Genomic DNA, 27499 nt, shown 5'->3' with positions numbered 1-27499 from the left:
TGTAACATGAAAAATTACGCCCTTTTTTCACTAATTTGTGTGTGAGTATATTTTTTATGTTACACGTACACAAAATTAGTGAAAAAAGGGCGTAATTTTTCATGTTACACGCATTATATCGACGGATCAATCGTCGCAAGAATCAATTGTCGCGGATCAATTGTCCTCGGATCAACGGTCAGGTAATCGATGTAAGGTACCGGTGGGTAATAAGGCCTAGCTAAGGGAGATTTTGAATAGAATCGAAAATATTGCATTTAATTGTCGAAATGTATCATTAATCTTTATTTCAATACATTAGCCATAAAATATAATGAAGTAATGGTAATTTATACAAACAAAAAATTAAACTTTTGCAAAAACCATACGAATAGGCCTTATTTTACTACGATAGGGTAATAAGGCCTACGGGTTAAACAAACTGTAATAGTTAAACTATATAATCATCACTTAAATTTAGCAACAATACTTTTTAAGAGTCAGAAGACTAGATTGCTTTGCTCAACAGCACTTGAAACTATCAGTATCCTTTTTAAGAGTCAGAAGACTAGATTGTTTTTTATAATTTCTTCTACGCTATGACAGCATATGACGGATGATGAAATATAGAAGACAGGGCACGTGGTATCGGGACTTTATAAATTTGTCGTAACACCTCTATGCAAGACCCTTCTACTAGAGTAGCCTTTAGCGAAGGCGATTATTTTAAATATCATTTCTGTCACTTAGGCCTTATTACCCGACAGGCCTTATTACCCGCGGGTACCTTATTGGATGTATTCCCATACGCACATAGGAACGGTTTCAATGTTGATATAGGATCTATTTTTATATGACTATGGGAACTATTCCGAGTATAGTAATCATTACCATAATCTAATTTTTCCTATAGTTATGACAGCTTTTCCCAGAAATAATGGGCACGTGCCCCATAATTTCGAGTAGCTATAACATTATGGGCTGATATTTCATAAGCACTAAGCATGGTAACCATAACTTTCTCACTGTGCTGAGAGAACAATAAACTTTTAACAAGAGAAATATTATTGATTTAATAATTTACTTTATTGACCATCAATTTATAAATAAAATATATTTTGAATGCTCCCTTTTCTACTCACTGAATATTAAAAACAATAAATAAGTTTAATTATTTTTTTTACTTACTCATATGAATATCTGGATCATCTTTTTGTATCAATATTACATCATATTTTTTTGTGAAACAAGTCCATATCGGAAACACTAATGACGAAAACACAAAAATTATTAACGTATTGTAGATCATTGTCCTTCAAAAGATTTTGCTAACTGTTCTCATTCTCTTTGTAATTTATATATACGTTTTAACGTATTATCAATATTGTTATCACAACAATTAACTGTAATAGTCATGCCATTAGTGACATCCTTAATTTATATAAATTTCCGATCGGATGACAAAAAGTAACATTGAACGAAAATATCTATCATTAAAAAATTTGTTATAAAATAAAATGAAAACTTTATCTTTGTTAAAAAACAATTAAGATTATTCTTTATCTACTTGAAATTCATTTATTTTTATAAGAAGATCGTACAGAATTTTTTCAAACAGGGTAAAAATATTATTTGTGGTCACCGCTCCATTTTTAAATATACAATACTGTATTTTAATTAATGAAAAAGTATAAAAAAAATCTTCCATTGTAATAGTGTGATAAAAGTATTTTTGAAAACACTTAAAAAATTAATTATGTCATTGTGTATTTTACAAATTATTTTATTAAAATTTTTCAAGTGTCCAAAACTGGCCCTTAAATCGCCAAAAACGGTACCTTCACACTATAACTTTTTCAAAGTGCTCATGACGCAACATTCAAAAGTTTTGCGTTGAATTCTCTTAATGTCTGATGTTTATCGGGATACTTAATGATTGATTGCATTACACTTAAAAAATAACAGTTCTGATAATTATGAAATAATAATAAAAATATCTAAAATTAAGTAATGGAAACTTTTAATTTTTATTTTTAAATTATAAGCACAGCTTGACATTTGAGTCAAAGCTTAATTAAATATTTATCTAATTGACAAATTAATTAGCTGCTCAACTAAATTTTATTTTTATTTTTACGACATGATTTCGAATATTTATTATTAAATTAATCAATATGAACATCTCACACTTTTGATTCAAATTAACAGTATTTTTGAACATAGCCTTGTTCTTAAATTTTATTTTATAAGAAATTTAAGAGAATTTTTTTCGCTTTACTCCTTCTGTACTACAATAATTACCATAATTTTAAATAATAAAAATTATCTTAAAATTTTTCAATGGTCAACAGTCGGTTGAAATTCAATAACGATTACTATTTTTAATTTTTTCCGTCGATGCCTATTAAATTGACGTTAAATTTCATAACCATGAACATTAGAGCCAAATATTCTGATATTATTTCTATTATAGTACATTTTCATTTTCTATACTCACTAACTCACTCATACTAACGATTATATTTCGAATCAGGGGTTAAACATACTCGGGATTTTATTGACTGTCGCAAATCGTCTAGTTCCAGTTGTAGGTGAACCCAGGTTCCAAAGGTTATTGAGTTGAACTTGTATATATATATATATATATATATTAGAGAAAAGCATTTATAGGTACAAATGTGTATGTGTGTATGCATACGTGTTTGTGTATAGAAATGTGTGCTGAGTCTCTATGTACCCGCATGCATCATGGTCACGTAGCAATATTCAAATAAAGAGCTCGTTGCTCGTTTCTCGTATCCCTATCGTTGGAAACTGATGGCACAGAAGCTATATTGTAGCGAGTTCACTATAAAGCTATGATGCTCTCCCAGTTCTCTATTCTATTCTCTATACTATTCCCTTTACGAGTAGATAGTACTCTGGGTATACGACGGCAACGGCTGTTAGTGTAACAAACGAGTCTATTTTAATGCCGAGCTATTGGTCTCAAAATTAAGGTGTCACTGCAGTGATAATATATTTTTATTTTCTTTTGAGTAAATAAATGTCCGAGACAATGAGACTTTTTTTTGTTTTTCCTCATCCTATTTTTTTGCGGATATGCACACATACGTTAAAGATAACATACTACTTTTCATTAAGAGGGTTTTATATTTTTTCATACTCCTCGCTCACATCCGGATAATTGGAACGTTTCTAGTCGCTCTTTTTGTCGAATCATCCATACTTTATTTAATTTTTTACGATTTAATTTATAAAAAATGGTTGATTCGAAAATTATCTGTTTCATTTTACAAAAAAAAAGACTATGTTGCGTGACAAGGGATGAAATCGTGTTTTATCCTGTGCCATGTACTGTATTTTTCATATTATCTGCATTATGTCCGGAGCCAATCAAACCAGACTAATTTCTGCTCGATAGAGCGATAAATAAATTATGCTGTATTTTAAAAATGCAAAATCAATTAATTCAAATTTAACAAAGAAAACAATGATTTTTTTATTGATTTAATAATTTTTTTTATTGGAACTCATATTAGTTTTTCAACTTCTAAACATAGCTGTTAGTTTGCTTTATTATTAGAATGACAACAATTTTTAGAAGTTTACAATAAACAAACACGGGTCTGACAGGAATAAAATTAAGTCAGAAACTAATCTAGCGGGCATACTAATGAATTTTTTTCCTAATAGAGAAGATGTAGGTCGGTTTCTGTCCGCTAAATTGAATTAGTCTGAAATTGTTTTTTTTTTTCGACTGACAAAACAGGCATCGAAATTAGCAGTTTCATTCAGGGGATTGAAAAAATTGGTATATTACACACCAAGGGAAGAAAATAGGACATTACAACCCGGGTGTGTACTAATGGAAGAATGGTAAATGTGCTCATTTTTATTATTTGTTTTCTCATTAGGAAAAGTGCGACTTTCTTACCTCTAAACAGGGCAGAAATTTAAACCTTTAGTTACAGATCTGGTGATGTAGTATACTGCATAATTAGGATACTAAGATAGTCTTTATGTGGCGAAGGCAATGTTTTCAGCAGGAGTCGTAGGGTTACATACACGGACCTAAGGCCCATGTACGTGGCCCGGAGAAGTGTGCTGAAATCATTGCGCTTGCCGGATAAAGACTATCTGAGTGTCCTACTATGCACTTTATTTTATTCAACAATCGCCTGATTTACGCGATTAATAACAATCTGCGAAGCGAAGTCTGTGGCTATTTAGCGACACGGTGCATCCACGAAATTACAACAAACCATCGGCTTTAAAATTCAGAATTCATATTCAATTGATTTAAAACTTACTCGGATGTTTTAATATTTAATTTCAATATTTATTAACAAAATAAATACAGCACAACCACGCGGTATAACCCACTCCCCATATGATGAATTGAAGTAACCATATTTAGTGTACTAGCCGTTCAACATGGATTTTGACAAAAAAACTTATAGTCGTTCAACGAGTTCTTACAATGTTTAATAGATGGAGCTCAGTTAAAAATCTTGAGACGCGTGGTGAAATGTCATTTCAACACTCACTTTTCACAACGCCGGTGAAAGTCGAGGACATCTATTTTGACTTTACTCAACTTCTTTGCACCGGTCGGTAAACAGCCGTTTAGGGTTCGCAACGCAGACGTCATAAAGCGCGCAAATCAGGCCTGCGTTGAATAAAATAGTTTACACACCACCGAGGAAGGTAGGACGTCCCAATCCACGTGTTTGCCACCCTTGACTACAACTCAGGTAGGCAATTATACACGTGGATTGGAATGTCCTAATTTTTCCCTTTAATGTGAAATGTACTATTTTAAACACGATATTTTCGTCGGGGTTCTAAAATGACTAATAAACTCACCTTTATTTTAGCGACCCCACAAACAACATTAATATTTATGTCACAGCCCGTGGTTGTATAATCAAATTGTGCGACGGGCTTGAGTTTCATTTTTTTTTTTTATCATTTCCCGTTCTATAATTTTTTTCCTATCATTTTTCTTTATTCCCAAAAGATTCTTGTTGAAGCGTCTTAATTAATCCTGTCGCTAGCTGGAACAAGCTTTACGTCAATCCCAGCGTTAAATTAATTAGTACTGAGCAACTTTGACAGAAACTTGTAAAATAAAAATGTAAATATATTATGAGTGAAGGAATAATTAAAAGAAAAACTTGTTCACTTATAATTAAAATTTGTCATTTTTTATTTTGACTGCTTGTAACAAAAAAAAAAAAATATGTCCATAAAAAAGATAACAAAAATTGGGCAATACGGATAAATATTTTCTCTTTTTTTCATCACCGATTATAAAAAAAAAAAAAAACAAACCAACATTATTAATAAAACTTTTCTCGATTCCTACTTTGGAAAATAATAAAAATACTGGATAATAAATAAAAAGTAATATGATGCATTAATAAACAAACAGCACAATAAATATCGCATTGATTGAAAATAAATAAATTTATATTTTTTCTGTATGATTGTTTAATGCGTTCAGTTCCAGTCATAACAAAAATAACGAATTTATGTACTCGCAATAATTCCAATCAGCACCAGTCAAATAGAAATCCATAGATGTTTTTTTTTTATATTTATTTTTCTTTAGCATCCGCCTTGTTTTTTTATTTTTTTCATGATTTTATCATTGGAAATTTAAATCAACGAAACTAGTATTAAATTTCAATTTAAATCTCTACATATTTCATTTTTTCATTACTTTACGATTCAATATAATTTTTTTTTTTTTTTTTTTTTACTAACAGAAATAAATACAGTTTTTTTAAGCTTTTCTATTTTATCCTGGATACTTCATATCACTTCAAAATTTATAAAAATTTCACTTTAACTGAAAAACTCTTGAAAAAAAAAAAACAATTTTTGTCTAAATTTTTAAGGACCCATTGTACCCCAGGTAATTCATATCGCTCCGAACTCGTCTTTCTCTCCCTTATAATTATGATTATTTATTTTTATCCATAAACTCAATCGTGCCAATGTTACGGACTTTGTGTCACACGAAATATATATATATATATGTATATGTACTACGCAGTGTCGTGTTAGCTGCATTCTAAATTGGAGAAAATAATTCATTCAAACTGTCACAAACAGCTTGTAACTTGTATACAAGTTATTCGTTTAAGTATCCTACAAATTTATTCTTTTCACTTTGTACATAAATGTTTATTTATATTCATAATAGTATACAAATGAATTTCAAAAATTTATTTATATACACAGAGAAAATTTTTTAATACTATCTACGACACCAAATTATTAATTTGATCTATTTGAAACGGTAGCAAAATTTGTCAGTGCACTGAAAGAAATTTTCTTTAAAAATTACCGTTATATTTACGGTAATCGTGGCACTGAGGATATAAACCCTTTTTTCTTAAGGGCTCCATTTTTGCCCCCTCCCCCCTCTTTCCTCTACTTCATGTATCAAGAATATTATTTTATTTTAAATTCGCAATAAAATAATATCTCAGTGCAAAATTGACTACTTTTCCGTGAGCTAAGATTTGATATATTTTATGTAACCGTTGTTATCACAGAGTATTGCTCAGCGATTGATAATAAGATCGAATGTGAATCACGAAAAAAAATATATTTCTCAATAAAATTGTAGATAAATACCTATTAAACTATAAATATATATTAAATTATTTTGTTACACGTTTTGATAAAACCATTAATGGATACTTTCAGATTAGATATTTAATTTAAAAAAAAAAACGCAATATCTTTTTTTAGCCTTCAGAAAAGTTATGAACAAATGGAAAAATTTGATAAAATATTTCTTATCGATATTAGTTATATATTTTTTTTATTTCGCAAAGTAATTTTTCTTTTTCTCAATATCATTTTTTGTTTCTATTTTTTTCTCCTAATGCTGGTATCGTTTCTGCTCTAACTTCTCTAGACTTGTGCGACGACAGCCGGTGACATTATCGCAAGCTTCCAAGGCTATATGGTTATCGCATATATATAATATATAGATATATATGTATATATGATGGGCTGTCATGGTAAATTTCTACACCAACGAGATAATATAGCGCTTGAATTTCCGTCGTATCAATCGCACTGACGGAGAATATTACGGATATACATACTTCTGAATTTCCTGTGTTGTACATAGAACTTGAAAACCGTGTTCCGCTCGTTCGAGCATCCATGCTCGTTGAAACGTTGAATTTACTGTTGTTATATCAAATCACACTTTTAAATTTATCATCCAATATTTACAACATTCATAATGATATATGAATAATAAATTTTTCATCCATATGATTCTATCAAATTATTTTTTTTCTTCATAAAAAAAAATATTTACAATATCGCTGAATGTAAAAAAAAAAAAATTTCATTTTCACTATTGTTAATTTCTGCTTTTTGTTGAAATATGACCTGAGGCTAATGATCTTGATAATTTAATAATAGCTATCAATTTTTTTTTTTTTTTTCGTAATTTATTTTTATCTGGAAATTGTATTTTGTTTTAAGCGTTTTTTATTCAAACAAAAAAATAAATATTAAAAATCCTAGTAAAGTACAAAAGAAAAGCCGATTAAATAACAGCGATAATGGGGAAAAAAATCATGTAATAAAAAATAAAAAAATAATCAGTAGATCATTGACACTTTATTTCGATATTACTCGATATATTTTTTTATAGTCTTCAATTTGAAGACAGTTTTATAAACAAAAAAAAAACACTATGCTTTGTCTTATATTTTCCTTTCATCAGTTACAACTTGAAGGAAGTTTTGATGGTATCAATAGCCCGCGGTAGTGTCAATGCACTTGCAATTAAAACTAGATATATCTCTAGAGTATCCAATATATATCTTAGTTTGCGCTAGAGAAAAGAGCTTGGAATATTGACACCGAGTACAATGCACTAAGCTGTTATATTAACGACTCGACTAAAATTTCCAAGATTTCAATATCCCACCGTTAGATGTGCCAGCATATTACAGTAATACAATATATTCCATTTAATTGAATTTAAATCAACTAATATGACAATAAGACAATTTATATATTGCAACGAGAATGAAACTTATTTTAAAACATTTTAAAGTGGAAAACAAACCCCTCTTTAGAACTGTAATATCTAGTAACTTATAATTAGTAAATTACATATATACATGTTAGGGTGATTATAAAAAAATTTTAATATTCCATTATTAAGTATAAAAATTTAAAAATTAGATAGACTTCTATTGTATCAACTCATGATTGACGACTTTTTTTTCTTGAAAATTTCTTCAACATTTAATCAACAAAAGATTAAAACCAAACTATTTATCAATGGTTGGGTTTTAATCTTTCAATTCAATTCAATAGGGGAGGGTGGGGCAGAGCGGCCCCCCTAAGCCAATTATTATTTTTTGTGGCTTGCAACCATAAGATCACTTTATTTTTGTCCTATTTCGAACAAATTTATGGACATTTTGCCAAAATTCTGAAAAATTTTTTTTTTTTTGTGGGGCAGAGCGGCCCCCCTTCAAAAAGTGATAAAAAAATTTTTTTTTTTCGTTTTTTTTTTTTTAAATTGTTTTCATCATTGAGAATGTATTTCTTTCTCTTGACAACTATTTTTGGTTTTATATTACTCGAAAAAAATTTCTTAAAGCGTAAAAAATCGTTCACTCTCGATTACCTTAATTACTAATTGTTATTTAATAAAAAAAAAAATCAATTCTATAATTTTACTTTATTTCAAAAATTTATCAACTAAAAAAAAAAATTTAATTTTTATAAATTTTTAGTGACCAAATTTGCCTCTTACATAAAGAAACGGCCGAAAAATATGAAAAAATAATTTTTTCGGAAGTTTCGGCTGGTCCATTTTGCCCCAGGTGTTATGCGTAGGGCTAGAAATGTGGAATTATAATAATTTTTTTTTAATTTGACGATAAAAATATGAAAAAATCACTTTTTCAAAATTTTGGGCTTGTCCATTTTGCCCCAAATGTCATGCGTAGGGGTAAAAATGCGCAAACATGTCGGATTTATAGTAATTAGTCGAAAAAAAAAAAATTTTTTTTTTGGTCAAAATTTCAGGGGGGCCGCTCTGCCCCACCCTCCTCTATATACATTAGACTGGGCCAAAAAAATTGACTATTTTTTTTTCTTAGCTATATCGAAAATATTATTCAGAATGACAAAAAAAAAATTTCATGAAAGTTTGAGCCCTTAATATTAATTTTAAGAGGTCTATCATCGCTATTTTTAATTTTATTCATAATTTGATGTTTTACGTCAGAATTGCTAAAACATTGGAGTAAAAAAAATTCATTTCCACTTATTCTTATGTAAAATTAAATTCCCTACAAAAAATACTGTATATTATATAGTATTTACTATATATGCGCATTTGATCTCAACCTACGCCGCAATATATGACAAAAAATATACATACATAAACTTATCACTGAAAACATTTAATTTATCCGTTAGCCTATATTTAAATCAGTTTTATATAATTGACAATTTGCGTTAATCATTTTGTGCCCGGTCTGTAGAAAATAATTAATTTAATTTTTTTATTCATTGTTGGCAATCAGTAATACAATTGCTATCAAAATTACCTGCCGCGCGTAAAATAAAATAATTAACTTTATTTTATGTGCTATGAGGAATTTCAGCATTATAAATATTAATAATATTAATAATAATAATTATTATTTTTATAATTATAATTAAATAATTGGTATTTTATGATTAAAATTAATTATTGCGGGCGAACATTTTATCGATTTATTATGAAAATGAGATTATAATATTTAATTATTATAATATGTAAAACCACTAAGTATAAAAAGTGTAAAAAAAAGAGATCTTATTGCCGTCTTTACAAGGAAAGCTGCTCTATAGATTTACGATATAATATTATGCAGATGGTGCTCGCATTAAGACAACCTCAGAACCTCAGGATAGAATTAATAGAAAAAATAATAAAAAATTAATTGAGAAATCTCAAGTTTATGCTGTCTATCTGACGTCAGTAGTAACTAATTACTATTTTTTAATGCCTCGTTAATTATTCTGTTGTAAAAAAAATCTAAGTTTTTTAATTTTTATTTAGTTAACAATTTTTTTAATCATTATAAATATCACTTTTTTTACTACAAGTTTAGTTTATTGTTTTTTTTTTCTAATTAAAATTTAATTGAAAAGTTCTCATGAATCAACTAAAAATAAATTCATTGTAAATTATTATTATAATCAATAAATAATTTATATAAGACAAATATATAAGAATCTCATTTCCGCTGATTTCCCTAAAGTCATATTTTTCTTACTTCAATACTCAGTCGACATTACGAGTCCTCTCAATATTTCTTATTTGCCTGTCAATAGGAAACAAATAAAAAATATGTTTCGAATATAACATATGAAGTGTACTACTATAAAAATGATAGTGACACATGTGAAATTAGAAATATGTCAATTACATTAGTCACTTATATTCACGATGATATATCAAATGATATATGATGATCATATAAAATAAATATATTTTTTACTTTATGATATTTCTACATATGTAATTTATGTGACCAGAAAAATGATGTAATACCTCGTAAATTCAGAGTGGGCGTAAGACGCTAACGCTGTGCCTTGACACTCGTTTGTGGCTCGGACGTCAATTTTTCTACATTGCGTTTTTTATGCAAATGTCCTAGATTTCGGAAGTAGTTTTGGTGAAAAATGCTTAAATAATAATGATCCATAGTCACTGACTGAGTATTTGATGACAAGTTTAGTCAGGTGGTAAGTTGGTTTAGGGGACAGAATGTCGTTTTTTTTCCTCTTACGAAAAAACAAATGATAAAAATTAGCGCATGCACCATTCTTCCCTCAAACAGACGCAGAAATTTAAACTTTCAGGCACAAGTCTGGTGAAAAATCGTATACACACCACGTAGGAAGGTAGCACGTCCCAATCCACGTGTTTGCCAGCCTCACCTTCGGCTTAGGTAGGCAATTACACACGCAAGTTGGAATGTCCTACATGGAAAAAAAAATATTGCGCTTATCACTCACCAACGGAGAGCGACAGTTGTATCGTGATTAGTACTAAATTGTTACTTGATTTTCACGATATATATATCGATATGAATGAAACACTAGATACTTATTATAATGATCCTACGAATTGTGAATATACTTAAATGTATAGTGATCGTCAGTTAACGTATCCATATCGTACCAAAACGGATCATGATTATCGCGATCTACTTCTCGAGTGCCACCACTCATAATCAAATTTTTTATTTATAAGATTATTAATTATTTAAAGCGCACACAATGACGATAAAAAAATACGAATTATATATTTAATGCAAGAATTTCTTTTTTTTGTCGATTAATTTTTTAATTCATCTTTGAAAAAAAAAGACTGTAAAATTTACATCAATTAATTACGTATATTCTATTGCTTTACATTTCTTGAAAACGATCTTATGATTTCGGGATCCGTCTGGATCGTGATAATCACGATCCGATAGACCAAGACTTTCCATATACAAAATATAACCAACCGTGGAGAGTGAATATCACAATACCGTTGAGTGGAGAGCGCAATATTTTTTTCTCCGTGTACTTTCCTCTCTTTATGTGTACAGTCGAAGCTCTCTAAAGTTGCTAGCTCCCTAAAGTTGACAGGACATGCTCTCTAAAGTTGCTCGGATTTTCTCCCACTCTTCTTTTTACTCAACGAATCAGAATTCAAGATTCTGGCGCGCAATTTAAACTTCTATAATTGATTATATACAAATTCTGTTATGCGAGATAGTTAACCTAGAAATAAAATTTTTTTATCATTAATAAATCTATCCGAGAAAGTTATAATTAATGAACAAAAGTATTTTCGAGGTGTAATGAAATTTATTAGTTTATTTTTTCAAATTTCCGGTCGGCAAATTATAGTTCAGTCAATGTTTCAAATTAGTGATTATTTTATAAACTCTACACAGAAAAAAAGAATTTCTTGGTGCAAGAAATATTTTGTATTATGAATTGAAGACAAAAATTTTTCTTGGCTCAAGAATTTTTTTCTCGCCTAAAAAATTTTTTTCTTGTTCCGAGAAAATTTTTTCTTACCCCAAGAAAAGTTTTGTTTTCACTTTATAATACAAAAAATTTCTTGGGTCAAGTAAAAATTGTTTGCGCCAAGAAATCCTTTTTTTCTGTGTATGTATTTTCCATTGTATTCATTTATTAATATTAAAATATTAAAAATAATTTAAAAATCACGATTTGAGGTTAGCCTCAACGCATATGTATCTTACTGTTTGTTTTTATTTTGTGACGCACCGGAACGCGCATAGGGGAATCAATTATCCTAGCGAGAATGCAGAGTGTTGAGAAGGGGAAAAAGCAACTTTAGGGAATGGTCCTGTACGAAAAGAGCAACTTTAGGGAGCTTCGACTGTAATATACTATTATGACTCTAACAGCATGGCCCGGACCTTAGACATTTAACGAGGTTTTTCTTCGTGCATTTATTACATAAAATATTGTATATATCTAGTGACATCGAGTATAATACCAATTCTACAAAATGTACAAGATACTATTGTAGATAATTCTCAAAGTATAACCTGTAACGTACATCAGAACAATTGTGCTGACATTTTATTGAAATTGAAAGAGGTGGGAACTGACGTTGACAGATAAGATTAATCAGATAGTCAGTTGATAACTAGAACTAGTTATATTTTATATGCTTGTATCTTTCCGTGTGGCAGAAAATATATTTTATTGACACAGGGTATCACTTTACTCGATTAGATCTTTATTACTATTTGTCCGAAATATCATAAATATTATAAGACACACCCTGGAGTATGTTACAGGATATTTATTAGGCAGGTCGTATAGAAAAGTAATAAATTGATTTTAGTCAACTGTTTGTCATCAAATAATTTTTTAAAGTTTCTTGGAATTGATTTTAGACTTAGAAAATTTCCCAGGATGATAGAGAATTAAATTTTATCTATTGTACCCACACGGAAAGAAAATTATGGCAGCGGTTCCCATAATTTTGTGAAATTTTTTCCTATACCAACATAAGAATTACGACCATAAATTATGGGAGCGGTTCCTATAATTATAGGAATGTTTCCCATAATTATAGGAATAGTTCCTATAATTATGGGAATGATACCCATAACACTATAGGAATGGTTCCTATAATTATAGGAATGGTTCCTATAATTTATAGGAATACTCTCTGTAATATTATAGGAACCATTCCCATAATATTATGGGAATGGTTCCTATAATAGTATGGGAACTATTCCTATAGTAGTATAGGTACTATTCCCATACCATTATGGGAACCATTCCCATAATGCATAGGAAAAGTTCCCATAATTTTCTTTCCGTGCACAAAATTACGTTCTTATTTTTTATTTCTCACTTTTTCAAAGAATAATACGAAATGTTCATCATAAAAAAAAAAGTAAATTATTTTCAAACATTAAAATTAATAAAAATAAAGTAATTTGTAATATATCCTCTTTTATTATATTACATTTTCTCTTCTATGTATACATACATGCATACATATAAATATATATAAACCAAGCAAGACAGTGTAGTAAGCTCAATATGATTTATGATTTCACCCTGTTACTAGCACTAGCGAAGCAACATTTCCACCTTTATATCGTTAAACGTGTAACCGCAATATAGGCAAACATTGTACACTAAACTTACATAAAATACGATGTTATTATTCCTGTTGACAGACTACCAATAACTAATTCGTGCAATGTCGCTCCGTAATTATGAAACAATATTTATTTTTTAACACTTTAACTGCTAATCGACCAATTTTATTTGCAAGAAATATAGCTTTGCTGAAAAATCTGAGTTAAAAATACTAAATTTATGTTGTAATTTTAAAACGCGGTTGAAATTGTGTAATTTTTATTATCTAGAAACTTAAATTTTTATTTATATTTAGTAGGGATGTGCAAATAGTTCGAACTTACGAGTTACTCGTATCAAATCGAATCGAATAATTCGACTTATTCGTAAATTTACGAATAATTTAAAAATTTTCTTTTCAACGACGTGAAATTGTAATACACTGTTAGAAGTATTTATTTGAGCCAAATAAGATTTATTAATAGTTAATAAACGGTTTATTAAATGAGATTTATTTGAGCCAAATAAGCCATTTCTTAATAGTTAATAAATGGCTTATTTGAATAGAAAGAAATGACACATGAAGTTAAGGTTATAACCTTGAATGGAATGAGTGTGATTGTTAGTAAAAATTTATTATAATATTTCATTTATTTTATATTTTTTGTATAATAATTTTTATCTTCAATTAACATTAATTGTGTGTATTATTTTCTTTAAAAAAATAAAATTAAACAGTGCTATAAATTATTTGTCATAACCTTACTTAATTAACTTCATGTGTCATTTCTTTCTATTCAAATAAGCCATTTATTAACTATTAAGATATGGCTTATTTGGCCCAAATAAATTTCATTTAATAAACCATTTATTAACTATTAATAAATATTTATTTGGTTCAAATAAATACTTCTAACAGTGTAGTTTTTCCAATGATTCAAATTTTTGTCAGAGGTAAATAGAGCTCAGACAAGAATCTACAGAAAACTTATGTTGGGTCACTCCAAAAACTAAGCTCTTCATTAAATTAAAATTGTATATTTTAAAGCTGATCAGAATTTTCTCGATTTGAATCGAATAATTTAAAGTTACTAATAATTCAAAAACTTTCGGATATTTCTAAAATCGACGAATAATTCGAAAAGTTACGAATAATTCAAAAATTTGAATTATTCGATACGATTAATCGATACGATAAATCCTGTCCTCAGTCTGCCGGTCTGATGTCTCGTTCGAACAGAGTCCTCTGAACTTGTTATACTTATTCGTATAGGCCATCCTTACCAATTGTTAATTTCATCGATCTACTTTTGAAAAATTGCAAACTGTTTAGTAATGAATAGTAAAAGTAATATTTATTGATTGATTTATTGATTTGCACTAATATTTTTTACTAAAAAATTGAATATTATAATATTTTCGAGTCTCGCTTTCTCTGTGTACATTCAAAATTTAAAAAAATTCTTTACAATAAATATAATAATCAACAATATAAAGCTTCTGGTGTCAATAATAAATATCATTTTATTGTGTCTAGGTTTAGCATAAAATTCATCTTTTATAAAATTTAAACGAAAATATGTTTGAATGCACACTGCAACCGACATCTCATTTATCAGAGAAATTCATGCTCCAGACTATATATATATATATAAGAGAGAGGCTGAGAGAGAGAGAGAGAGAGATTAGATTAGATAGCAGTTTATTGTTCATATGGTTGAACAAAATAGTATAAAAGTTAGCAACAAATAAGAATTGTCAAAAAAATATATAACAATTAATACAGTGTGCATAGAATATAAGTTTACAAAGAATTTGTTAAGAATTTTAAGTTACCGTTGTAACGGTTGAGAGCAGAAGTGTCAATGTAGTTGATAAAGGGCCTGGACCCATGGATTAGATTAGATTAGATAAATTAGTTTATTGTTCGTAGAGTCAAACAAATATTATGTAACATAGTTGCATATATAATATACAGAATAAAATATGAATAAAGTTAAGTAAAAATATATAGTAATTATAACAATGTAAGTAGATTTAATTAGGTTAGTATCACAGTCATCTCGAACAGTTCAGCACAAAAAGTAGGCATCAGTTGTAAAGTAGCCACTTATGCAATTCTTGTTTGAAAGTCTTGAAAGAGCGTAGAAAATAAGTAAAAAAAACCTATTCTAGTGATAACAATAAATACTAGGGAGTGTATCTGTAGGAAAGAAAATGTAATATGTTAAGTGAACGAGGATGATACTGAATGAGTGTGAGTTATAATATTATCTTTATCCTTATATTTGTTGTTAGTTGATGTTGATACTCATACTTATAGTATATTTATATACTGTATATTGTACAATATACTGTATACTTACAGATGATATAAACATGAATATGAGTATGATATACCCGAATGTGTTTCAATGGAGTAGAAATATTTCGCGAAGACTCTACTCGTAAGTAAAGACGGTGAGCTGGCTCTCAAGATATGTTTTATGCGACAACATTTCCCTTGACAGGACTGCTGAGAAACAGCCTTCATGACGAGGATCTCATACATCAGAATGTCTTATACACTAGTTCTTCCTATTCTCTTTTCCTTACGACCTGTCTCCATTAATCGCGAGTGTACCATCCGGTAACTGTCACACACTCGCATGCTGTTTATACTTTTTTATATTATTATGTTTAAATTTTATTTTTTTTTTCACTTAAATAACTCATTTTTTTTTTTAGTAATACTGTTTTTTAAGTTTAAGCTCAACAATAAAACTTACCGTCAAATGCAAGCGAAATTTTTATTTAAATTTTTTGAGTACTCCAATAATTCAAGCGACCTTTAAAAATTCATATTTTGAGTTGGAATTTTTAAGACATTTATTTTTTATTTAGTAACATTTGTTGTAACGAGAAAAAAAATAAACATTGTGTACTTGAATATTGTCTTTAGCATTTTCAAAATTCTTGGGCAGGAAAATTCTCAATTTTTTTGTTTCAAACTTGGTATGATTTTTTTGATGATGCATTAACTTTTAGAGCCGCTACGTATATATATGTACATATTTATAATGTAATAATTTCATTACCTACATGGAATGTACATAAATATGAGTTTAAGTAAATAAGTATGAGTATATTATTAATTCAAAACAACTTGTCCTCGGGTACGCAGACATACTATTACGGTCCACGAAACGTATATTCAATTACATAACCCACCATCTCTTCTCTCTTTTGTTCTGCTCATTTTGCAAGCTATTCCAAAGGACTTGAATGGAATGCATATAAAGTACATATATAATACACATATTCATACCCAAGTTGTCTTTTAATACACAAGCATTCCTTGTGCTAGCAAATTATTTAGGATTTTAATTAAACACTTAAATACTTCTTGCAATTTGATTTTGATTATCAAATTTTCTTATTACCTCATAATTCTCTTAGCTATTTCATTCATTTCTCATATAAGATACAATATTTACATTTTATATTGTCAAATAAAACAGCCTGTGTGAAATTTTATTTTTTATAGATCCTTCTATCAAAAATTTAAGAATTGATCTCTCTAGAATTTTCGAATTTTTCTCAGCTTTTTTCACAATAAAAATTATTTTTTTTTAAGTAATAAAAAAGTGTCATTAGTAAAGTCGTAAAACAAACAGACAATGAACAGGGACGGTTACAAAAAAATTGACATCGATCATTGTTCAAATTTCATTGCAATTCTCTTCCCAGAGAGGAAAGTACGACGGGCCCAGGCTTGGCCTAAGTATGTAAAACTTTAGGTCAAGCTTGTAAGCCAGCCTTGGCCCAGCCCTGGTAGAAGTCTGGAATGATAACATGGGGCTAGTCCTGGTTGCTAGACCTGGCGCACGCTTGGTTGCCAGACCTGACCCATGCTTCGTTGCCAGTCCTGGCCCAGGCTTCGTTACCAGACCTGGCCCATACATCGAGGAAACGAATAAATTTAATTTAAAAAAAATTTTATTATTATTAACCTCGTAGAGTTCATGATCATTAACGTTTAAACTATCTAAAGGAGGTAAATGATGTGAAAAAAACTCGGTGAAATTCTGCTGGGCTCTGGGCGCGAACTGCCGTCCTTCTGATTGCTGGGTCCGAACGGTAGCTACTGGACGAATCTACTAATGTTGAACTGATGTATTTATATGATCTACTTATTAAACCATAGGTATAGCCAAACTTGGGTAATCCTACCTTGGCCCAAGTCTGGATTGCCATTGAACGGCCAAGGCAGAGGCACCCAGTCCTGGCCCAAGCTCGGGTAATCATTGTAACGGCCAGGACTCAGTACCCAATCTTGAGCCAAGCATGGGCCAATATAGGTGTGCCAAAGCTAGGTTCCCCAGTGTTGGGCCAAGTAAGGCCCCGTCGTTCAACTCTGGTAGCTCCTGCATAGGTTATTGTTAAAAAAATTATTTCATCTAACGGCTTCTCAATTTCAAAACACAGTAAGGGACAAGTTTTTTAAAATCGATTTCTTAGTATTTTTAGTTCCAGTGGAGTCTTGTGAATATGATTCAATTCATATTTCAAAAATTTTATTTTTGTCAGTTACTGTGTTTTGAAATTGGGCAACCGAATAATTTTGATCGCAAAATTAACAATTAAATTTTTGATGTTAATTAAGGAGTAATCGTCAATTAATTTCTAAAAACATTTTTGAATTAATTTCGTATTATTAACCATAAGTAAACGGTCGGTTTATTTTTAACTTCCCGCTATGAAAATTGAAAATTTTCAAAAAAAGGAAAGTTCCCGCACAAAAAAATATATAAATAACATACATGTCCCATATAGCCGATACATTGATGCATATATGTCACATATATATTTTTTTGTGCGGGTTGTTAGTTTCAGTCCAGTTTTTTAATATAAAAATATCGTAAATTAAATACAAAAACTTATACAATAACTATAAGTAATAAATATGTCTGTTTAAAAGAAAATGATTAAAGTTTTCTATTGAGAAATGTAAAAAAAACATTTTTTTTTCTACATATAAATAAATTAATTCAGTGAATAAAAATAATGAAGTATAAATTTATGATGCATTTTTGTAAATTTATGACTTCCATTCATATATATAATATATATATAATATATATATATATATATATATATATATATATTTTTTTTTTCTGTTTCATATGACGTTATACTTGTTTATATATTAAATAAACATAAAGTGAAAATTTGATCATGTATATATACCAATATATAAATATGTATGAATGTGATACTCGGATGAGATAATACATAAGTTATTTATTCATATGATACATGTGTTATAGGACAGATAAAATGTAGCAAAATAGTAAAAAAATATAAATAAATAAATAAAAAACATTGAATTGTTCAGTGCAACACTTCCTGTTATTTTTCACAAAGTAATTTTTACTCGTTTTCCGGACAGTTTGCCTCGGGCTTACGGAAATGCACTAAATTACGGTCAACTCAAATAAATAATTGTCTTTCGTCTGTTCCGCCGTTTTATGGTTACCATGTCAACGATTATTATTATTATCATTATATTTTTTTTTTAAGACCTTAATCATATTTATTTGCTGCTTGTTTATTATACTCACAAGTCAGGAATAAATTTTATGTTGACGTTTAAAATTTACGCCAGCTAACCCGTAACAGTTTACACAAACTAATTTTTTTTTTGTTACTACCAAATTAATTTTTGTAGGAATTGAACGTTGATTAATAATTATTTTACGAAAATTACTACATTATATATTTTTTATTTTTTAGAGATCGTATTTTGAACGGAAATTATTCCCGTGTAATATTAAATTTTATCGCGATTTTGAAACTGTCTTTGAATTAATAATCGCTTTTACTTTTGGTACACTCTTAACATACGTAGCAATAACTATAAATTTCTGTTTGTCAAAAAAAATTAATCTAAAGTTTGTGTGCTGATATAAATTTAAATATATTTCATCGAAGTTGAAAAAGTATTGGCTTTAAAAAATGTATGACATTTTAAATATTTTACATTTTCCATTCAATTTTATATGAAAATTGAAAAAAAGTTGAAGCTATTTACTAAAACGAAAAGAAAGTGTGTAAGGAAAAGCAGGGTAAGGATGTTAAGAAAATAAAGCACTTTTATGAACTTTAATACGCTGGACCTTTTACTTTTCACTTTTATTCAGAGATAATAGAACACATTTTTCATTGTCGTTAGTAAAAGAAAAATAATCATTTGAGGGCAGAATGGAAAATTCTGAAAAAATGGGAATAATTTTTTTTTTTATATTTTGAGGAAATAATAAAAGTAAAGCAATTTTACGGATAATTTAATGTTAAACACACGATTTACTATACAATTGCTATATATAACTATTGAAAATAAAATTTTCTAAAAGAATGTTCGTTTTGAATTAAAAAAAAAATTCTACTAAACTTAAAAAAAAAATAAAAACCGACGCCTGTATAAAGAATTTTTTTTTAAATTTTCACCTTCAGTAGGGAAGTCTGTATTGCCCAGCCCTCTTCGTTTATTGATTCTAAAAAAAAGTCTCTACGGTATAAAATATAAATTTTTTCTCTCTGAAACACTAAAATGTCCATAATAAAATTTATTTTTATTTAAAATAAAATGCTTTCAGAATATATTTAAAAAATCGATTTTTCTATCAATCAAATAATCGCGGGTTCCTAAACAGAATAAATAAAAAAAAACTAGATAGAAAGAAAAATTAGTACGCTTAGTTAAATATTTTTTTTGTCACTCAAATTGACCGATTGGAATAAAATGGATTAGTTGCACAAGAGTTGGCAAACGTCGTACCAGAGAACATGCCAGATATAAATGCATTAAAAACTTCATACACCTTATTTTAATGAAAAAAGATTTCTAGAATAAAAAAAAAAATTCAATTATACAAATGAACGAATTTCAATGCATCACTACCACTCTAAATATTGGAGTAAACTTCATATCTATATATGTAGATCAATTAATTCATTAGTACATAGTGTTGTATACAATTTATATCAGTACTCTCGAGTATTTGAAATTGACAACTTGTGTAGTTTATACGTTGAGTATTATAAAAAATATATCATATAAAACGTAATTTAACTCGGGTAAAAAAAGAATTACATTTTGAGACTGTCTACAATTTTAATGCCGTTGTTCTACGTAATGACGTGCGAATCGGATATCCTGTAATTTTAACACTCTTGACGTATTCTTTTCTGTATTAATGGGAAAAAACTTTTTTTTAAATAATAGAGTGAAAGTATCTGTTACGAAAGTTCTTTAGCTCTGTAATTTAATACTGATATAAATCATCACGAATACAAGTACATTTTTTTGCGAGAAAAATTATTTTTCGATGCCTTTATTAGTTACACGGCGAGAAAAATCTCGTCAAAACAACTGAAAATTTCGTTACTACAGCTATACTATCTATAGTCAACTTTTTTACGATATTCTGTATAGGGGAGAGTGGGGTCAATTGAACCAAAAATACTTTAACATTTTTTTTTAGATGAATAATAGCAAAATGATAACTTTTTTTTTTACGAAAGTATACTTTATTATATAGACTATCATTTCTCATTAGCACATAACTTAAAAAGTGATGAAAATTTTTAATAAATACGAATTTGTACAACTGGATCAAATGGTTCAATCGTCCTCTTTGCGGGGGCAATTGAACTACTAGTCGGGGGCAATTGAACCAAGAGTATTAGAACCACAAATGAATGACTTTAATGAATAATTTACTATTCACTACAGCTTAAAACTGAAATTACAATACTTCTAATAATATTGATCATTTTATATAACATTTTATCATTCATGCAATATAAGTGCTATCTTAGCGCACGCTCTTTTGTTCCACGACATTTGTGTGCGTTAAACGATTATCTGCGTGCGACAAGTAAACTTGAGTGCGACAAATAAACGCTGAGAGAATGTCAATCCGCGCATGATATAAATTTATTAATTATAACAAAGCAAAAAAAATTATATGGAAGCATTAACATTTTTTACATTGGAAAATAATTATTAAAATCAGTCCGTAAAAACTATTGGGATTATACAATAGGTACGCATCCATTTTAATTAGATTATCTCAATTATAATAATCGAAAAGCTCGTTAATTACTGATAATTTCAAAAATTGGTTCGATTTGCACTTTGAATTAGTAATTAAATATTCACTTATTTTCACGTATTCATATTTAGTGAGTACTATTTTAATAATTTTTTTGACAGTAAGGTCGACCTCGTTATAAGACTAACTGCTGTCATTTCATAAACCAGGTATCGCGATAGTTTGAGAGAAACTAATAGTCTTATAACGAGGTCCTACTGTATTTATTGACTTGAAATTATTAGTCGTAATTACAATTTTACATTAAACTAGCTGGTAGAAAAGAAACAGAAAAAAAATATATAGTAACTTCTCGTTTATTGTATAGTAATTTTTCTATGTTACTGTAGGAAAGATTCCTGTGAGAATTTTGAACAAAGTTAACTGGAAACTTTTTTATGGGTCATAAGAAATTTTTCCCTGTAACATAGAAATAATTTCCACCCGATCGTTAGTAGCCATCCCCTCTCCTCCCTTTATGTGAAAAAAGCCCAAGCCAGGATTCGAACCCCAGTCTACGCAGTGACAAACTTGCACCGAGCCAACTTCGTCACTCGCATCAGTACAAAACCTTTTATATAAAAAAAAAATTGATAGTTGATTAGGGACAAATATTTAAAAATTTATTATTTAAATCTTAATTATGGTACATAATTTTTTAATTAATATACAAAGAAGATGACATTCTAGTATAAAACTACACATATCGTCACATATTTATTTCGAACATCACGGTTATCTAAATAAAAAATCTACGAAAGTGCTCAACAAATATAAAATAATACAATAAAATTAAGATGGCAATAGTTGATAAGTAATATTCAAAAACTTACAACGTTTTTTTTTTTTTCATGCAATCAGAAAATATTCATATTTTCCCATTTCTTTCATTTTTTTGAACCCATAAAAATTTAATAAATAAAATACATAACTATAAATAATCAACAGGTTCCAAGCCATTTCCAGTTTTCAAAATGGCCGATCTCATAAGTTTAATGTCCCTAACAACTCTCAAAAAATCGGATTCAACATTTTTGCCGAGGCTGGTCAAAAATCCTTCAATAAATTGTGACCGCGTGGCATAATCACTAATATTCATTTCTTTCATATAAGTTATCGGATTAAACATTCCCCCATACCAATTCCACATGTCAATAAAAGCATTCTGTACCTCAGGAGTAAGTTTTCTCGAGTCCAATCCTAAGTCAAAAATTTTATTAATATCAACTTGATCCGTCAAAACATCTGACAAAATTTCCGTAACCGGTTCCGCCCAATGCCCATCACAGGTTATGTCGCTAATTTGTAATTCCACAACTTTTAAAAGTGTCACATTTTTCCTAATATCATTGTAAGCAATCAGACGATTTAAAATTTCCTTTAACATAACACCCTTGTAAGGATATCTACCCAAATCGAAATCGTCGCCAAGTAACTGCATTACATCAGGTTTCATTAACAACTCTTGTATCATTCTCAGATCCTTAATTTCATACAACGTTTTGAAATCATAAATATTAAGTAATTCTGTGAACTTTATCGGTACATGATAAATAGTATGCAAGATAATTAATAGTTCATTAAATAATGTATCATCTTCTTTAACAGGAGGTTGAAGTAAATAGACACGACATAAATCACTTATTAGTTGACGATTTGTCGTGTAATTATTCCAATAAATAGCTGAATGATTCGAGGCATTGTAACTGTCAATAACTCTTTGCAATGAAGGGCTTACAGTACTCCTAAATAGTTCAATTGAATTATTTCGTGCCAATTCATCTAATTTCAGCGATGATGTATCAAAAATAACGTTTTCATGTTCGTTTATCAATCTACAGTATATTTTTATCATGTCATAGTAAATTAAACTTCTCGCACGCACTTTATTAATATTAATGACTTTTTTAAACAAATACTTCAACAAATCTCGTGCCGTGCCCTCATAAGTTATGTTTGACAATATAACCTCACTTTTCAAAAAATGTTCTCTTTCTATTTTACGTTTAATCAGCAAATCAATCATGAAATTGCTTATTTCGGTATTATCATTAATGAATTTAGCCAAAAATATACTTGCATCGGCTATCAAATCAGTAAGATTTACATTACGTATAGGATAATCAAGATTTTTCAACCAAGATTCCAATGGTGGTTTTGATACCTCTTCACAATTTACCGTTGAATTTGATGGTGAATCGTCCAAACGTACTGTGACATTTGTTTCAATTTTCTTAAATTTTTGACGAAACATTTGAATTAATGGCGGACGAAATTTGACATATTTATTCTTCGAATGTATTAACTTATGTAAATCTCTTCTACTTGAATAATCCCGACGACTACTATTTTTTCTATAATGATGACTGTGTACGCGCACTTGAATTTCAGGATCTGATAATTCATCAACGATTTGATTTAACAGAAACATAGTATTCGGATGACTTGGGGCGCGCATTTTTAGCCGTTGAAAAAATGCAATTATTAAATTTTTTGGTGTATTGTAATTATAACGAACGAAACCTTTCAATGCATAAAACATATTAATGGTCCCGTTTTCAACTAATTCTTGTAATCTTTTGACATTAGTATTAGTTGGTAGACTTGATTTTGTTACTTCGAACAACAAAGTAATATTCAATTCTTCGGTATTGAAAAATGGTTCCATCAATTTTGTTTCATGAGTATGAGGAGTTGAATGGACTCTATTTTGTAAATCATTTGCAATATCACTTAATAAAGCGTTTACATCAGGATGATTTGCAATAGATTTGAACGTGCTCTCAACCAAATCATACGGATTATCAAGATGTGATGATCCAATAAAATTTGGTGACCACTTGTTAACTTTATTGTTGCGCAATATATCTATAAGAAATTTCAAATCTTCACTTTCTCTCGGCGACAAATCATCAAATCTCATATTTATTAATAACGCTGCTAATATTGGTTGAGTTAATGGAAGTTTTCCTCGTTGGATCATCACAAACATTATTGCAAACTCATGTCCTAATGATTTGTTGACGTGTTTATCAACATGAAAATCTTTACCGGCATATGTAATACGCAGTAATGGCAAAATATGTAAACCAATATCTGCATATATATCTATTTCATGAAATTTTATTTTAACATTGTTCTCAGAGTGAATATAAATATCATCTTGGTTATATTTATCTTCACTTTCTTTTAATTTAAGCATTGTGTTCGCTAATACTTGTAATGCGCTTTTACAAAATAGCGGCATTATGTATTGTAAGTTTAAAAATAGCTTAGCAAATTGACCTGCTCCGTGCAATCTCGGTATGTTATTCGTTAATGGTAAAAAATCCATTATACGTAAATTATTTTTTCGTATTTCCTCATATATAATAATCAAACTTGACTCAGCATCATCTGAAAATTTGTGTGTTGTTTGGTGTAATAAATAACTTACAAATGCAAGAATATTGTCACGTATTGTTGCAGCCCCCCATGCACGAATCGCAAAAACGTCTCCTCGTTTTCTGAATTTCGCAAACTGAACTTGACATGTAGTTATATTAACGTCTACATATTGACATGATGATAATTCTAGCTCTGGTTTTGCTGTATCTGATGATAAATATGCGTACCCACTGTGCCCAAAATTGTTGTCATCTTGAAGGCCGACGTATGTTGTTGAAAATGTTCTGGGTATTCGTGATGATACCTTCAAGTACTAATTCAATTTATTTTGTGATTATTACTTCTGTTCATAGGTAATACATTCTACATACACTGTAAAAAATCGGGAGTGAATTCGAAGTGATCTGGGTTTTATTTCAATCTGATTTCACTCCGTCACCCAGAGTTTCGGAGTTTTTACGAAAAATCACTCTGCATACAGAGTAAATAGGAACCCTATCAAAAAAATCCATGTCTGGTAGTGGCTTAGTAAGTTATCGATCAAATTGAACGGAATATAGCATAGTACCGGATAGCTCAACTGGTAGAGCACTCAGCGCGATACCGACATGGTCTGGGTTCGATTCTCAGTTCGGGCTATCTATATTTTTCTCAAATTATCTATAAATTGTCTTATTGAGAAGGTTTGCGTGTATAGGTTTGACTATACTTAAAAAATTGGTCAGGTAGGAAACCATGGGTATCTAGATTACCACGTGGGAAATCTACACAGGAAATTGTGGATACCTGGATTCCCATATAGAAACGGATGTATGGATTTCTTTGTAGGAAAGTCATATAGGAATCTGGGTTTCTATATAAGTAATTTCTATAGAATCAGGGGTATCTGGATTTCTATGTCTATCGTCTATTGATACAAGTATATGAATCTGTACTAAATTCCTACAGGAAACCATATGGGAATCCATCCGAAAACGCCATGTGGGAACCCACTTAAAAATCTAGGCTGGATTCCCGTATGGGTTTTTTTGATAGGGTAGTTTGTCTTTTCAGCGGAGTGATTCCGAAGTGGTCTGAATTTTATTTCAATCCGTATTCACTCCGATTCGGAGTTTTAATATTATAATAAACCCCCTTTGGGAGTAAATTTCACTCCGATGCGATTAAATAAATAAACAGTCATTCACTCCGCAAATTTTTTACAGTGTAACTTATCATTAGATAACTTGTTCAAGCTTACCATGCTGGAAATAAGTAATAAAAATTGTGAGACACGTAACATTCTTGAGATTATGTCACTTGCAGTACTATTGTTCTACTGAATTATTTACAATGGTCAAGTAAGAAAAGTATCAATGACATTAACGAATTTATGTGATTTTAATAGCCATTTAAATTTACAGTAATCATAATCAATGTCATTCAGATTATTTACAAAGTTAAATATGTTAGTTGGAAATGTTTTAAATGCAACAATTTTTTTAGTTTTTAATCACTTATGTTGGATATTTAACGTTAGATTATCATTTGTGATAGCACTTGAGATTTAAAATTTTTCATAAAAAATATTACTTTACAAAATCTTTTTAATAAGACTTTAGTAATTAAAAATCAAATCAAATTTTCATGTATGAGTCTTAGCTTTTTCCGTAAAATTTTAGTCAAGTGATCAGTTCAGTTGATTTTCATCATCTTATCAGATTAGTTATCTTGAAAAATATAGACAAATATTTAAAGAAATAAAATCGCAGATTTGGATGAATGAAATTTAAGTTTTATGTGTCATAATATGCTACGATTGAAAAATTGGTCTTAGTAGTGTTTCTGTTCGGAGCCAAGTCACGTTGTGCTCTTAGTACCTCAAGAGTGTTAAGTGTGTTCCCAAACTCTCTATATTACTTACAATTAGTAAGAGAGGATAATTTGACAGCCAAAAATTAAGCAGACCCATGATGAGATCTGTTATCGAGACAACGCAGTTTTGAGTTGAGTGACATTAGACTCTAACCATGAGTATTTGTCATTAATGTATAGTAGATAATAATGGACACTGTAATTAATATCGGCATCAGCATCAAGGAGATCTTTCATAAATCTAATTAGTAAGAACTACCTAAGTTAATTTAAAAGCAGATATAGTATAATCCGGCATTACTGATCTAACATCAGCACCTTTGCGTAATAAGTATTTAACAATATCCTTCTTCTCAAGAACAACCGCAATTTATAATGGTATTAAGGTCCCGTGCATCTATATCAGTATTAGTGCATTTACGACAGCTCCATAATTCAGCAGCCGTTTAATATGA

General features: G+C 29.3%; 2 protein-coding genes across 4 annotated transcripts in view; one reads left to right on the top strand and one right to left on the bottom strand.

Annotated features, from left to right (window-relative positions):
* Window positions 1-27499, top strand: part of LOC130667515 (TWiK family of potassium channels protein 9-like) — a 345622-nt gene that overhangs the window by 295408 nt on the left and 22715 nt on the right. The window lies entirely within an intron of this gene.
* LOC130667514 (uncharacterized) lies at window positions 22542-26499 on the bottom strand. Its single transcript, XM_057469142.1, has 2 exons — window positions 26431-26499; window positions 22542-25503 (listed from the first exon to the last, which is right to left on the bottom strand). Exons 1-2 carry the CDS (start codon window positions 26470-26472, stop codon window positions 22735-22737), a joined length of 2811 nt encoding a protein of 936 aa, XP_057325125.1. The 5' UTR covers window positions 26473-26499; the 3' UTR covers window positions 22542-22734.

Source organism: Microplitis mediator, chromosome 5, assembly GCF_029852145.1.
Source record: "Microplitis mediator isolate UGA2020A chromosome 5, iyMicMedi2.1, whole genome shotgun sequence".
NCBI classification, from domain to species: Eukaryota; Metazoa; Arthropoda; class Insecta; order Hymenoptera; family Braconidae; genus Microplitis; species Microplitis mediator.
Note: the sequence above shows the minus strand (reverse complement) of the source record. Positions and strands in the feature narration are given on the sequence as shown.

Bases quoted from the DNA above. Each gene is read 5' to 3' on its own strand.
- LOC130667514 (XM_057469142.1), bottom strand. From the start codon at position 26,472: ATGTTACGTGTCTCACAATTTTTATTACTTATTTCCAGCATG. The intron at 25,504-26,430 runs GTAAGCTTGAAC...AAATTGAATTAG, and splicing joins TATTACTTATTTCCAGCATG to TACTTGAAGGTATCATCACG.